At 46.0% G+C, this 15,764-nt stretch overlaps 1 protein-coding gene across 1 annotated transcript in view; it reads left to right on the top strand.

Annotated features, from left to right (window-relative positions):
• The window catches only part of LOC123729233 (mitogen-activated protein kinase kinase kinase 10), a 35,911-nt gene extending 21,348 nt beyond the window's left edge, over positions 1-14,563 (top strand). Inside the window, exons 2-11 of the mRNA XM_045703516.1 lie at positions 4,414-4,594; positions 4,852-5,000; positions 5,551-5,726; positions 5,913-6,159; positions 6,424-6,546; positions 6,790-6,928; positions 7,100-7,212; positions 7,385-7,650; positions 7,908-8,436; positions 11,150-14,563. Of these exons, the coding sequence (XP_045559472.1) occupies positions 4,414-4,594; positions 4,852-5,000; positions 5,551-5,726; positions 5,913-6,159; positions 6,424-6,546; positions 6,790-6,928; positions 7,100-7,212; positions 7,385-7,650; positions 7,908-8,436; positions 11,150-11,562 (2,336 nt within the window). The 3' untranslated portion in view covers positions 11,563-14,563. The remainder of the gene's footprint in view (positions 1-4,413; positions 4,595-4,851; positions 5,001-5,550; positions 5,727-5,912; positions 6,160-6,423; positions 6,547-6,789; positions 6,929-7,099; positions 7,213-7,384; positions 7,651-7,907; positions 8,437-11,149) is intronic.
• Positions 14,564-15,764: the final 1,201 nt, after the last annotated feature.

The following is a 15,764-nucleotide window of genomic DNA, read 5'->3' as shown; positions in this document are numbered from 1 at the left end:
TGCAATTTTTAGGGCCTTCCTCTGACACCGCCTGGTATAGAGGTCCTGGATGGCAGGAAGCTTGGCCCCAGTGATGTACTGGGCTGTACGCACTACCCTTGTTAGCGTCTTGCACTCGGAGGCCGAGCAGTTGCCATACCAGGCGGTGATGCAACCAGTCAGGATTCTCTAGATGGTGCAGCTGTAGGACTTTCAGAGGATCTGATGACCCATGCCAAATCTTTTCAGTCTCCTGCGGGAGAATAGGCGTTGTTGTGCCCTCTTCATGACTGTGTTGGTGTGTTTGGACCATGATAGTTTGTTGGTGATGTGGACACCAAGGAACTTCCCATTTAATAGTAATAGTTACTCATATATAAATATATATGATCGATGCATAATAACAGTACAGTAATAAGCGTTTTAGTCTTGTCTCACTCCCCTCCACCTCCAATGTGTATCAGCCACCTGTACTTAACATAACCTGTTGTCATGACTAACCTTAACAAAGCGGGCATCCCGTTTTGGTAAACATTTGAGGGATGGGGCTGGAGAAATGTAACCGCTCTCAAAATCATAGACAGAGCTACGGATAAAAATAATCAAAATGATGGATGTGGCAAATCGCAAAATGGATGTAGAAATTGCAGATTGCCTCTTTAAAGACTAATCCCTGAGGTTAAGTCTCCATGGTTAGTCTTTATCTGTCCTCTGTGTAAAGAGTGACTCACAACATTCCTCTGCTCTCCTATGAGGGTCAGGGTCCAGTGGCTGGCGATGGAGGGATCGAAGGAAAGAACGAGGGGGTGGTTATGTCTGGGCTGTGGCGGAGGAAGGTAATGGAAACTAGAAAGATGTTGATGGCACTTCGTGTTTTTTTGAGTGCCAGTAACTGACGTCAACATTATTGCCATGCAGCACATCAATTCTTTACCTCTTTGTGAATAATATGTATGAACAAGAACGGCACTGTGTTGTTTTTCAAGCTTAGCTACAGTAGATGTGTAAATATTTCAAATGTTTTGTATAAGCTATCAGTGTGGTTACGCTGTGAAATGCTGCGCTGGAGCTGAAAACATGGTGACAACATGAGAGCTAGTGGAGAGCAGGTGCCTCTGCTTTGATCACAGATATCTGTATACATTCTTCCTCTCTCGCTCTCAAGCTCATTGAGATACACAGACACAAACACTAGCACACCCCACATATTCGCACACTGCTACGTACAGCGCGCATACTGTAGTCAAACACCAAAATCAAAGTTGTATCAACTCAAACACACACATGGACTCTGACAGACAGACACCCTCAGTTTCACATGCAAACAGACGCACAACATTCATGCCTCTCTCACACTCTCTCCCTCTCTCTGCCTCCCTCTCTCTCTTTGTCTCTTTTACTCTCTCCATCTTTCACAGGCACTCACTGACGCGCGCACACGCACACGCACACAACACATGCACACACACACACACACACACACACACACACACACACACACACACACACACACACACACACACACACACACACACACACACACACACACACACACACACACACACACACACACACACACACAGAGCCCAGCCAGCCCTGGGGAGACAGCTGTCCCTCACAGAGAGAGAGACAGTGGTATTGAAATAGAAAAAGAGAGCTGGGGGATGACAATGGCTTATTATCAATGTCAGCAGCCGTCCCCTATTCCCTGTCCCTCAGATTACACTTGGGTGGAAGCTATACACACACACACTCATGTGAAACATACAAACGCATGCACACACAAACACAAATGTGCATGTTGACGAATAGACAGGCAATATTTACATTTTAGAAGAGACTCTTATCTCTTGCAACTTAAAAGTAGTGAATTCGTACATTTTCTCGTACTGGTTCTCTGTGGGAATCAAACCCAGAACCCTGGCGTTACAAGTGCAATACTCTACCAAATGAGCCCCCAACTATGGCCTAAGTCCTCTTGTGACATACTGTACAGTGCCTTCAGAAAGTATTCACACCCCTTGACTTTTCCACATTTTGTTGTGTTATAGTCTGAATTGTAATATTTTTTTTATTTTTGTCTCTGGCCTATACACACATACCCCATAAGGTTCAAAGTGGAATTAAATAAGTTCAGGATTAAAAATGTGCTTAACAAGTAACATAATAAGTTGCATGTACTCACTCTGTGTGCAATAATATTGTTTACATTATTAATTGCACTTTGGATGGTGTATCAATACACCCAGTCACTACAAAGATACAGGCATCCTTACTAACTTAGTTGCCGGAGAGGAAGGAAACCGCTCAGGGATTTCACCATGAGGCCAATGGTGACTTTAAAACAGTTTAATGGCTGTGATAGGAGAAAACTGAGGATGGATCAACAACATTTTAGTAACTCCACAATACTAACCTAATTGACAGTGAAAAGAAGGAAGCCTGTCCATGATAAAAAAATATTCCAAAACATACATCATGTTTGCAGCAAGGCACTAAAGTAACGCTGCAAAAAATGTAGCAAATCATTTAACTTTTTGACCTGAATACAATGTTTAGGGCAAATCCAAAACAACACATTGCTGAGTAACACTCTCCATATTTTCAAGCATAGGGGTGGCTGCGTCATGTTATGGGTATGCTTGTAATAGTTAAGGACTCAGGAGTTTTCAGGATAAAAAAGGAAACAGAATGGAGCTAAGCAGAGGCAAAATCCTAGTGGAAAACCTGGTTCAGTCTGCTTTCCACTAGGAGATGAATTCACCTTTCTGCAGGACAATAACTTAAAACACAAGGCCAAATCTACACTGGAGTTGCTACCAAGAAGACAGTGAATGTTCCCGAGTTACATTTTTGACTTAAATCTACTTGAAAATCTATGGCAAGACCTAAAAATGGTTGTCTAGCAATGAGCAGCAACCAATTTGACTGAGATTGAAGATTTTTGAAAAGAACATGGGCAACTGTTACGTACTCCACGTGTGGAAAGCTCTTAGAGACTTACCCAGAAAGACTCACAGCTGTAATCGCTGCCAAGATGCTTCTACAAAGTATTGACTCAGGGGTGTGAATACTTATGTAAATGAGATATTTCTATATTTCATTTTCAATAAATTAGCAAAAATGTCTAAAAACATGTTTTTACTTTGCCATTATGGGATATTGTGTGTAGTTAGGTGAGAAATAAAATCGATTTAATCAATTTTGAATACAGGCCGTAACACGACAAATTGTGGAGGAAGTCAAGGGGTATGAATACTTTCTGAAGGCACCGTATACAGTATGTTATCATGCCATTGAACCCAGAACACTGTTGATTGACCTAAAATGAAATGTCAGAATGGTATTTGATGAATAGTGGTCGGCATCGGGAGATTAAGAAAAGCCCAGGATATGGTGAAATCTTGATCAATTGAAGACTCAGTACAGTACATATAGTATATACTTGACATTACCTTTTAATTGCGTGTGTTTTGACATTAGCTGCCTGTCAGCATATAATGAGTCTCAGAGGCACACCTGTTTCACGTGAGCCAGGTCTCTGTGTGTGTGTGTGTGTGTGTGTGTGTGTGTGTGTGTGTGTGTGTGTGTGTGTGTGTGTGTGTGTGTGTGTGTGTGTGTGTGTGTGTGTGTGTGTGTGTGTGTGTGTGTGTGTGTGTGTGTGTGTGTGTGTGTGTGTGAGTGTGCGTGTGCTTAAACAAAGATTCAGCTGTGTGCTGTGCCTCTCCCTGCCTCCCTTTGCATACGCCTGTAGATAAGCAAGTACAATCCCCTCCTCTCTCCCAGCACTGTGGACTGTGTACACTCCAAATATTTCCATAGCCAGCCCTCATGCGGAAATGAAGGAGGAAGTGCATGGAGAGGAGAGGACAGGAGAGAGCAGAAAGGCCAATGCTGGGAGTTCAACAGGAAAAGCCAACTCACCTATGTCACCCAGAGACTTTGAAACGGTTGTAACATCGTAGGGAAATTCTCAAAACGGACGTGCTGGGTACAGTGCATAATGTCGGTGAGGCAGAGATCTGAACACTGCTCTGACCAAACCTTTTGTCAACAGGGCTATATGTTGAGTGTAGACCTGAGGAAAATACAGGTTCATGACAGATATGGCCTATTAGAGGAATATGGCCAGGTGACTAGGGTCAGATACTGGCTGATAATCACCAGGTTGCACTGCCCTTGAATCACACACTTAACCTGAATTGCTTTTGTCAATAACCACACCTACTATCGATGTATGTGATGGTAGGGTGTGCTGTGTGCTGTGCTTTGGATAAGGGCCTCTGTTAGAGGACGGAGTGTAGTAGAGTTAGTGCTATGCATGACAAACTCAAACTATCTCTCCCTTCTCTCCACCTATTCCATCCCCCACTTCTGTCCGTCGCTCTTTCCCCACACCCTTCTCTCGCCATCTCCTTCCCTCTTCCTCCTCAGTCCTGATCCTGGAGCCCATTGAGAGGGAGGATCTGGGTGGTAGGACCCTGAAGATCACAGATTTTGGCCTGGCACGGGAGTGGCACCAGACCACCAAGATGAGCGCGGCGGGCACCTACGCTTGGATGGCCCCCGAGGTCATCAAACTCTCCCTGTTCTCCAAGAGCAGCGACGTCTGGAGGTAGAACACTCTGCCATGTGACTGTGCAGGTTTTTTTTACTGTGGGACATGTAGTACACACAGCATGGTGCACATGCAACACCCACAGTCAGTAGCTAGTGTCCTTGTTCTTTCAATACTTCCACTATTCATACCCTCAGCGGCAATTTACATCCGCCATATATAGAAGGTAACATAAAGGGTGTGTTAAGTTAATATATGAATAGCCTGTGATTTTAAGCTGTACCTCTCTCTCCCCCCTGTCTCTCTCTCCTCAGTTTCGGGGTGTTGCTATGGGAGCTGCTAACAGGAGAGGTTCCGTACCGTGAGATAGATGCGCTGGCCGTGGCGTACGGAGTGGCCATGAACAAACTGACCCTGCCCGTCCCGTCCACCTGTCCCGAGCCCTTCGCACTCCTGCTGGCAGGTAAGAACCAAGATGGTCGCCTGTCAGCCCAGTTTCACTTATTGATGACAGCCAAGATGGCTTCCTGTCAGCCCAGTTTCACGTCTATTATTGTTGGAGGTCAGAGGGAGAGTAGGTTCACCTCCCAGTCAGCAAACTGGTGATTTTATAGTCTCTTGCTCCACTTCTCTCTCCACTATTTCCATGCATCCCTAATGCTCTTTCTCTCTTCATCCCTCTCTCCCTCTCCTCCGTCTTATCCCTGTTCATCCTTTAATCTCTCCTTTGTCACCCCTCTCTACTGTGTCTGCTCTCTGTTTATTCCTGTCTCTCCTCTCTTTCCTCTCCTCTTTCTTTTTCCTCTGCCCATTCCAACGACTTTAAATATGATCTGTCTGTCTATTAGCAATTGTTTGGGATCTGAGGGCAAATGGCGCTACAGAGCACTGCGGTCTGTTCAGTGGTGGAGGTGGAGGGGAGATGTGTACATCTAAAAGACAACCACTGTACTTTGTTGTTTGGGAATTTACATGAAAGTTATATTTACTCAACCTCCTCTCCCCGTCCTCAGAGTCCTGGAGCCCTAACCCCCACAGTCGCCCGTCCTTCACTAATATCCTGATGCGACTGCTGGCCATCGAACAGTCGGCCATGTTTCAGATGCCCCTGGAGTCCTTCCACTCTCTGCAGGAGGACTGGAGGCTGGAGATCCAGCAGATGTTTGACGAGCTCAGGGCCAAGGAGAAGGTGAGAGGAGCCCACACGGTCATGTGGGAATGTTGTCAACATCGCCCTCAAAGTGCAGGTTGCAAAGTGCTGCTGCCTTGACAATGTGAAGATCCTCGACAGGGTGTTATGTTGCTGTAACATTACATCTACATTTTTTGTTCCAAATGCTCCATTTCCTTGACATGCCCCTCTTCTCTCCTGTAGGAGTTGCGTTCCTGGGAGGAGGCGTTGGCTCGTGCGGCTGAGGAGCAGAGGGAGCAGGAGGAGCAGCTGAAGAGGAGAGAGCAGGAGCTGGCTGAGAGAGAGATCGATATCGTGGAGCGTGAACTCAACATCATCATCCACCAGATGTACCAGGAGAAGCCCAGGGTCAAGAAGCGCAAGGGCCACTTCAAAAAGAGCAGACTACTCAAACTGGGCCGAGACAGCAACAGCATCAGTCTGCCCTCTGGTGGGTGGTGGCAGATATTGCACCCAAACATTTATCCTATTATTTGAATAGGGCATCATTATTTTCTCTTTCTATCCTAATTAGGATTGCAAAATTCTGGTAACTTTGCCAAAATCCACAGGTTTTTAAGAAATACCAGTTGGAGGATTCCCAGCTTTTTTTCTTATTCCCTCCTGATTCCGGGAATCTTCCAACCAGGATTTCTGTAAAACCAAGCAATTTGGAATTTTGACTCTAATTCCTCCCTGTTTTGTATGTACACAGGTTTTGAGCATAAGATCACAGTGCAGGCGTCTCCGAGCGTGGATAAGAGGAAACCCCAGGGCAGTGAGAGCACCACACCTCCAGCCAGCCCAGGGGTCATACCCCGTCTCAGGGCCATACGACGTGAGTTGATCTGTGGGGGAGACAGGGACAGGGGTTGAGGGGAACTGGAGGACAGAGGACACACCAAAAGTTAATACCAGTTATTCAATTGTGAGGGACGCTATTGTGTCAATATAATCCCAAATTGTGGATTCCCTCCCTGGATCTTGTGTGCAAGTGAATCCATTTTGTTACGCTCACTACACATCAGGAATTTGATTTGTTGTGTTATAACGACAACACCTGTGTTATTGTGGCCCTCAGTGACGCCCAGCGACGGCAGTAAGACATGGGGCCGCAGTGCCGTGTGTAAGAAGGAGGACCTGGCAGCTAGCAAAAAGAAGGGACGCACCTGGGGCCCCAGCTCCACTCTCCAGAGAGAGAGACTGGGTGGAGAGGACAGGTAACAGTCATGGTCCAAAAACAGTCCCTTGATAGACCAACACCCTACCTGCCTGCTACCCTTTCTGATTTTAGCATTTGCATATTCAAATCATCTCTGAACGTTATTCTGGCGAGTGTTTGGTGTATGGTATCAGTAAACATTATTGACCCAATCTTCTTCGTCTTGCAGGTTGAAGTCGCTAGGCGACGGATGCAAGGTGTGGTCCTCTAGTGCCCCGAATCTGGGCAAGTCTCCAAAACACGCTCCAATGACCGTCGGCTTCTCCAGCCTCAATGAAATGGGTGAGTCTCTGTGTTTATCACTATTTCTGCAACAGAAAAGAGATTGTAAAACATACTATGGATACAAAATCAGTTAGACTCTTGATTGATTGAAATGCCTTGTTCTCCCTCTCACACTTTCTTATCTCTCTCTTTCTCTCTCTTTCTCTCTCTTTCGCTCTCTCTCTGACAGAGGAGCACTGTGAGTTGGAGGAGTCGCCCGGGTCTCTGATGCCCCCAGAGACCAGCAGTAACGGGTCTGTGGAGGAGGGAGGTCCCTCGTGTGGCGGGCTGGGGCCCGGGCTGGCGCCTGCTGGGCTAGGGAGCGGGGTGGGTTACCAGGACTCTCTGCGGCGCTGCAGCCAGAGGAAGAAGAGCGACCTGCTGCTACTGGGCTGTGCCTCCCTACTGGCCTCTGTAGGTCTGGGGCTGGACCTGCTACAGCTGGGGAGACTACAGGTAACGGAGGGAGGGAGGAAGGGAGGAGCAGGAAAAGGGTCTGTAACACCCAGATGGACAAAATGACCCAAACCATGCTAAAAAACAAGTCAACCCTGCCACCTGCTGTAGAGATTCTCTTAATACATTGAATAATGGTTTGTACTCTACACCTGGGAGTTGACAAGGTCAAGTATGTGTGTCAGTTGACATTATACAACCGTATATTGTACAGTAGATGACAGTAAGAACTGACCAGTTTCCATGTGTGTGTCTAGGTCCAACAGGACGAGCAGGACCTTAGAGAGGAGCAGCGCAAGAAAAAGGACAGCCTTTTCCAGCGAACGGGTCGCTTCCGCCGCAGCACCTCTCCTCCGAGCCGCGCCCTGTCCCTCTCTCTGTCCCGCCGCCACGACTCTACTCTCCCCTGCACGGACCCCTCTCCCTCCGTCACCCTCCTCTCCCTCTCCTCCCTCTCAGACTGCAACTCCACCAAATCCCTCCTTCCCTCGGACCTTGAGGACTTGGTGTTGACCCCTGCAGTGGGCGTCTCCCTCCCCGCGGTGCCCCCCGTCCCCTCCCTTAACCCCCTCCTGGATCTGAGGGCAGAGAGCTTCAAGAGGGAGCCCAACCAGTCCCTCACGCCCACCCACGTGTCTGCAACCATGAACAGGGGACACAGACGCACCCCCTCTGATGGGGCGATACGCCCCCGCGCCCAAACCCTAGGGCACCGCAGGACCCCCTCGGACGGCAGCATGCCCATGCCGCCCCCACCAGGGCCCCGCATCCTCCCCCTACATGCAGGTGAGTGTGTTGGGAAAGCATGATGTCACTATGAGCTTTGGATTGAAGAACAGGAAGCAATACTCTGTGTACAAAACATTAAGGACACCTGCTCTTTCCATGACATAGACTGACCGGGTGAATCAAATCAAATCAAATTGTATTTGTCACATGCGTCGAATACAACAGGTGTAGACCTTACAGTGAAATACAAGCCCTTAACCAACAACTGAGTTAAGAAAGAGAAGTGTTAAGAAAGTATTTACTAAAATAAACTGAAGTAAAAAAGAAAGAAAGAAAAAGAAAATAGAAAAATAACAAATAATTAAGGAGAAACAATAAAATAACAGTAGCGAGGAATTATACAGGGCGTACCGGTACAGAGTCAATGTGTGGGGGCTCAGGTTAGTCGAGATAATTGAGGTAATATGTACAGTACATATATACAGTTGAAGTCGGAAGTTTACATACACCTTAGCCAAATACATTAAAACTCAGTTTTTCACAATTCCTGACATTTAATCCTAGTAAAAATTCCCTGTCTTAGGTCAGTTAGAATCACCACTTTATTTTACGAATGTGAAATGTTACAATAATAGTAGAGAGGATGATTTATTTCAGCTTTTATTTCTTTCATCACATTCCCAGTGGGTCAGAAGTTTACACACACTCAATTAGTATTTGGTAGCATTGCCTTTAAATTGTTTAACTTGGGTCAAACATTTTGGGTAGCCTTCCACAAGCTTCCCACAATAAGTTGGGTGAATTTTGTCCCATTCCTCCTGACCAAGCTTCAACTTCTTGACTGATGTCTTGAGATGTTGCTTCAATATATCCACATAATTTTTGTAACTGAGTCAGGTTTGTAGGCCTCCTTGCTCACACATGCTCTTTCAGTTCTGCCCACAAATTTTCGATAGGATTGAGGTCAGGGCTTTGTGATGGCCACTCCAATACCTTGACTTTGTTGTCCTTAGGCCATTTTGCCACAACTTTGGAAATATGCTTGGAGTCATTGTCCATTTGGAAGACCCATTTGCGACCAAGCTTCAACTTCTTGACTGATGTCTTGAGATGTTGCTTCAATATATCCACATAATTTTCCTCCCTCATGATGCCATCTATTTTGTGAAGTGCACCAGTCTCTCCTGCAGCAAAGCACCCCCACAACATGAATCTGCCACTCCCGTGCTTCATGGTTGGGATGGTGTTCTTCGGCTTGCAAGCCTCCCCTTTTTCCTCCAAACATAACAATGGTCATTATGGCCAAACAGTTCTATTTTTGTTTCATCAGACCAGAGGGCATTTCTCCAAAACGTACGATCTTTGTCCCCATGTGCAGTTGCAAACCGTAGTCTGGCTTTTTTATGAAGGTTTTGAAGCAGTGGCTTCTTCCTTGCTGAGCGGCCTTTCAGGTTATGTCGACTCGTTTTACTGTGGATATAGATACTTTTGTACCTGTTTCCTCCAGCATCTTTACAAGGTCATTTGCTGTTGTTCTGGGATTGATTTGCACTTTTCGCACCAAAGTACGTTCATCTCTAGGAGACAGAACGCATCTCCTTCCTGAGCGGTATGACGGCTGCGTGGTCCCATGGTGTTTATACTTGCGTACTATTGTTTGTACAGATGAACGTGGCACCTTCAGGCGTTTGGAAATTGCTCCCAAGGATGAACCAGACTTGTGGAGGTCTACAGTTTTTTTTATGAGGTCTTGGCTGATTTCTTTTGATTTTCCCATGATGTCAAGCAAAGACGCACTGAGTTTGAAGGTAGGCCTTGAAATACATCCACAGGTACACCTCCAATTGACTCAAATGATGTCAATTAGCCTATCAGAAGCTTCTAAAGCCATGACATAATTTTCTGGAATTTCCCAAGCTGTTTAAAGGCACAGTCAACTTAGTGTATGTAAACTTCTGACCCACTGGAATTGTGATACAGTGAATTATAAGTGAAATAATCTGTCTGTTAACAATTGTTGGAAAAATTATTTGTGTCATGCAAAAGTAATGCACACATGCACATTTGCCAAAACTATAGTTTGTTAACAAGAAATTTGTGGAGTGGTTACAAAATGAGATTTAATGACTCCAACCTAAGTGTATGTAAACTTCTGACTTCAACTGTAGGTAGAGGTAAAGTGACTATGCATAGATAATCAACAGAGAGTAGCAGCAGCGTAAAAGGGGGGGGGGGGGGGGGGTTAATGCAACTAATCCGGGAGCCCAGAATCCAGGTGACTGTTATGATCCCTTATTGATGTAACTATTTCAGTCCACTTCAAATCATTGTAGATGAAGAGAAGGAGACAGGTTGAAGAAGGATTTTAAAGCCTTCAAACAATTGAGACATGGATTGTGTAATATGTGCCATTCAGAGGGTGAATGGGCAAGACAAAAGATTTAAGTGCCTTTAAACCGGGCATGGTAGTAGGTGCCAGGTGCACCGGTTTAAGTGTGTCAAGAACTGCAACGCTGCGGGGGTTTTCACGCTCAACAGTTTCCTGTGTGTATCAAGAATGGTCCACCCTCCCAAAGGATATCCAGCCAACTTGACACAACTGGGGTGGGTTGTACACTCAGCGTATATTTCAGTTACACCTGAACTTAAAAAAACACATGGCTCTGGCACGGCCCATCCATCTCAACAAAGTGTTCATGTTGTTCTCCCATCCATCTATTCTCTCCCTCTGCTCTCCCTCTGTTCTCTGTATTTCTCTCTCTTCTCTCAGGTTACAAGGAGACCCTGGATATACCCCGACTCCCTGACCCTTTCAGCCTCTTCCCAAGGGTCCTCCGCCGCAAGGCCCCTGCTCCGCCTGTCCCCGTCCCGGTCCTGGAGCCCCTGACCATCATCAGTCCCTTGGAGAGGCCCAAGACCTTGGAGTTCGCACCCCGGCCTCGGCCAACACCAGCCAGGGTGCGACCGGACCCATGGAAGCTGGGCTCCCTGTCCAGAACCCTGAGCTCGTCCCCGGGCAGCAGCTGTGACAGTCCCCTGGGCTCTGGGGACAGCAGTGCCAGCACCGGCGCTGCCAGGCCCAACCTCATGGACATGGATGTGGATGGACAGGATCTGGACGGCACCCTGCCCCTGTGTGAACAGCACCAGGCTGCACAGCTCTGTGGACAGAACTATGGCTAAGTCACACATTACTGTATATGGGCAACACTGCTCCTAGTGCACACTTCAAAGACTCCTGGTGTGCACACTTTATTTCTGCTACCCAATCCCTTTGCGAACAGTACTTCTACTAGTGTCCACCCTGAAACCCACTTGAGCGGGCTGTACCTCTCTCCTGCTGGTCACTCCTAAGCCTTGTGCCCCCTAGACTCCTAGTGCTCCTAGTACACACCCAGCATCCGGGACAGCACACGTCTTAGTGTCCCTTCCAAAGCCGCCCAGTGTGGGACAACATTCCTCTAAGTGACCACTCCGCAGTCCCTAGAGTCCAAACCTTTAGTGCCCTAGTGACCAGTGTGCCCTGCTAATCTTCCACATATTACCTGTCCTCTAAAAGGAAGGAATGTGTAAGCCATTCCACTTCCAGACGGACACTTCTAAGTGCTCATCCCGATTTACATGTACTGCAGTAGTACTCGTTCTGCTAAACCACCCCGTTGACTCTCTGCCTCTCTCTACGCAGGTGTCGCGTCTGTCTCTGCTCGCTCCTTCCCCAAAGACTAGGGCTGAAGCTTTGCCAGCCGTAGACACATTCACATCTCAACAGGGTTGGAATTATTATCTTGGGAGTGCCCCTGTCCATGTTAATAGTTGTTTTGTGGGGGTGACCTGATTTATTATGAGAGCACCTCGGGGGTTCCCTTCATATGGGCCCTGCTGCCCCTCCTTCATATTTACATGTAGTCATGGTAGGTAGACGCTCAAATCCTGAGGCACTTCCAAATCAGTGCATAAGTTGCCCTCTTATTGTCCATCACCTTCTATAGAACTCATTTCCACCTCCCTCACCTCCACATAGCATCTTCCTGTATAGGGATGGTCTCTGTCCTCCCCCTCTCCCAAAGACTGCAACAGGAACAGGGAAGCCATTTTAAGCTCCACAGCACAATCAACAGGACTTTATTTCCTCAGCTCTGTACAGCAAATTCATTTTATTCTTCTCAATGCTTGAACCATTCCAGCCATAACCTGTTTAGCACAGCATTTTCTATTGGTTTGGCGAATTGTGTGTCTGTATGGGTGTACACTGTGTGTCTGTGTGGGTGTACACTGTGTGTCTGTGTGGGTGTACACTGTGTGTCTGTGTGGGTGTACACTGTGTGTCTGTGTGGGTGTACACTGTGTGTCTGTGTGGGTGTACACTGTGTGGGTGTACACTGTGTGTCTGTGTGGGTGTACACTGTGTGTCTGTGTGGGTGTACACTGTGTGTCTGTGTGGGTGTACACGTGCTCGTCCATGTCTGCTTGTGTTTCGGTACCGCATGTTATTTTGGGTGAAGGATGTACTGTAGAACGAGCAAATCTGTTGTGAGAGAGCCGAAACAGGATGCTTTTCTCCCTCATTCTTTACCTTATGTCCTCATAGGTTTGCAAAACGTCCAATATTTTTTCCAAAATTCCCTGGTTTACCAGAAATCCTGGTTGAAAGATTCCTGCAATAGCAGGAAATACGGGAATTGTTGAACCAGTATTTCTGGAAAACCAAGGAATTTAGGGAAAGTGTGAAAGTTATAAGCTGGAGTTTCCCAGCAAACGTCCTCTCTCTCACCGTCATCACTGCTCTGTATAGAGCCCCTTATACACTCTGTTATATGGACAGTTTACTACAACAAAAGTCCTCTGAGAGCAGAGGAGGACCATGGGAAATGAGGGTTAATCCACTTGCAATAAATGGTTAATGAATACTACCTGTTTTCTACAAAAAAAAACGAATTCCCACATTCCGTACCCCTGACTTCCTTTTCCTCACCTACTGGATAGTGATACAGCATCATTGAAGGGAAAAAGGACCCAATCTTTGGTTAAAGAGCCATGATATTGACATTGACATGTCCGTGTCACAAGAGTACAGACTGTGAAGGACTTGACACAAGGTGCTTGGGATGTGGACGGCGAATCGAGAGAACTCTGTATTCTCTTGCAGGCCCGTGAGTGCACCACACCGTCTGGTTGCTGAAAGAAGAGGAAGAAGGACACTTTTTAATGGCGCAGTTGGTCAAGGCTACATACAAGTATTTACTTGACTATGTGTATGGGAGTGTGTGTATGCGTGTGTGCGTGTGTGTGCATGTGTGTGTGCGTGTGCGTGTTTAGTGTTATTATTTGTATGGGATGATGTCAATCCCATAGGGAGAGGGGTGAGCCAAACTCATCCTTATTCTCCTTGTGTGGTTAAGAACGCTCAAAGTATTTATTAAAATGATTGTTATAATTGAAATAATGATTCATTATTGTTATTATGATTCTCTTTCCCGGAATATCTGTATATATATATATCATATATTTTGTTAATATAACACAGACCAACCAAGGAAAACCAAGAAAACTACAGACTGACGTTCATGTACAGTATGGATGGGAGATTGTCTACGACCTGTCTCAGTCTGTGACGTTCTGGGATACATGACGAAAGAGGGATGTGCTGTTGACTGTTGAGCTGCGACGATGAACGATTGAATGAATTACGTAATAAAAGAGGAAGAGAGGTGCTTGCTGTGTCTCTGCTGTTCCTGTCACTCGCTCTGTGGAGTTACATCCATAACGTTGGCTGTCGTTCTATTCCCGGTCAATTCTACCATGTGCTCTAATGCTTGTAATAGCTGAACATTTCCATGGCTTATTTTTTAAATAACACACATTATACTGTATCCCTGTGAGCAGGATAAAGGCCTGGCTGCAATAACAGGGATCATCCTCTAGATGTCATCAAAGCTGATCATGACATGTCATTTTGTGCCAAATATACTTACTAGGACAAGCATGGTAGCTGGTTGTGCATTTTGAGAGTCATTTAGTTGTTCACAGGTATCTTCCAGGTTTCCTTCTGTGGAGTTGTACGCTCTGACATTTTCCTCTGTCTTTTGTTATGAGTATTAAGAGATTGCTCCCACTTGAGCATGAGACCACCTTTAATAAACAGTCCAACAGGATCCCTCCAGGATTTTTGGCCTTTGTAACAGAATTGTGTAGGTTGACCTTTGTGAATCTTGTAAAGCGAAGATATCAGGTATGTTGCATTGTTAACATAATGCTGGAATCACACAACAGACATCTCAATATCTCAAACACCTGACTTAATCTAACAGGCTTATCGAGGTGCTTTCATAGCCCGGTTTGTGCCTGGTGCTAACGTACCTCCTTTGTCCTGATCTTGTCCACATTCTGATTGTGCCCACATATTAGCCGTTGCATCTACACATGGTATTAAAATGTGTCCACGTGGTCACCAGATTTCCCTGTATACAAATCATTTGACAGTTATTGTTTCAAAATAAATACTGATTTCAATTGTTTCATTGTCCAGATCGTTCTACACTTGTAAGATATCCAGACAATGCATCGCTGACTACCTCAGGAGGTGGTCAGTAAGACCTGATCACAAACAGACCACAATGAGTCTTTTAATCATCTATACCTGTCTAAAAATGTGGGGACAACCAAAATGTGGACAAGATCAGGCCATGGAACACATGTTAGCACCTGGTATAAACAGGGCTCATGGCAACAAGCAGTGAGGAGGATGAAATAACGTCAGCTGTTCATTCAGCTAATCTGTAACATTGAATTAATAAATAAAAACACGGAACTCATGAATATATGCATCGAAACTGAAAACTAAATGAGAGGCTTTCAATTAGAAGGCACAAACAATTCTCACACACACACAGTTCCGATCCACTTCACTGCTCTTTCTGTCAGCGCTATCCGCCGATCAAACAGTTCCCAGACGCCTGCCAGTTGCCTAGCAACCACTCTTCACATCCGTGGCAATGCTATTAAAAGCAACAACAAAGAAAAGAGGAAAAGGGATGATGGAGGAAATGGACAGGTGTTTTAGACTCAATAAGGATTTGTTTAGCAAGGTCTCATGTATATCCTCAATTCACCTACAGACGCTAGTCTGGGTTTCACCTGTGCTTTTCACCTGTGCTGAGGTATCTGCGTCACAATGCTTCTCTGTCCCTGTCTGAAGCCTAGTGACACAAGCACACACACAATGTGTCTATATGTCTGTTCATATCCATGTTCCCCTGTTGTCTTTTTGCCTCCTTTGATGTGCTTTCTTGCTTCCTCCATATCTTGCACTTTCCTCGCTGTCATAGCTCAGCATCTCTCCTCCTTTCCCCCCTCCTTTTTTCTCCCTCCATCTTTCCCCTAGCGTC

This window comes from Salmo salar, chromosome ssa20 (genome assembly GCF_905237065.1).
Source record: "Salmo salar chromosome ssa20, Ssal_v3.1, whole genome shotgun sequence".
Lineage (NCBI taxonomy): Eukaryota > Metazoa > Chordata > Actinopteri > Salmoniformes > Salmonidae > Salmo > Salmo salar.
The sequence above is the reverse complement of the archived record's forward strand: the minus strand, read 5'-3'. Positions and strand labels throughout refer to the sequence as shown.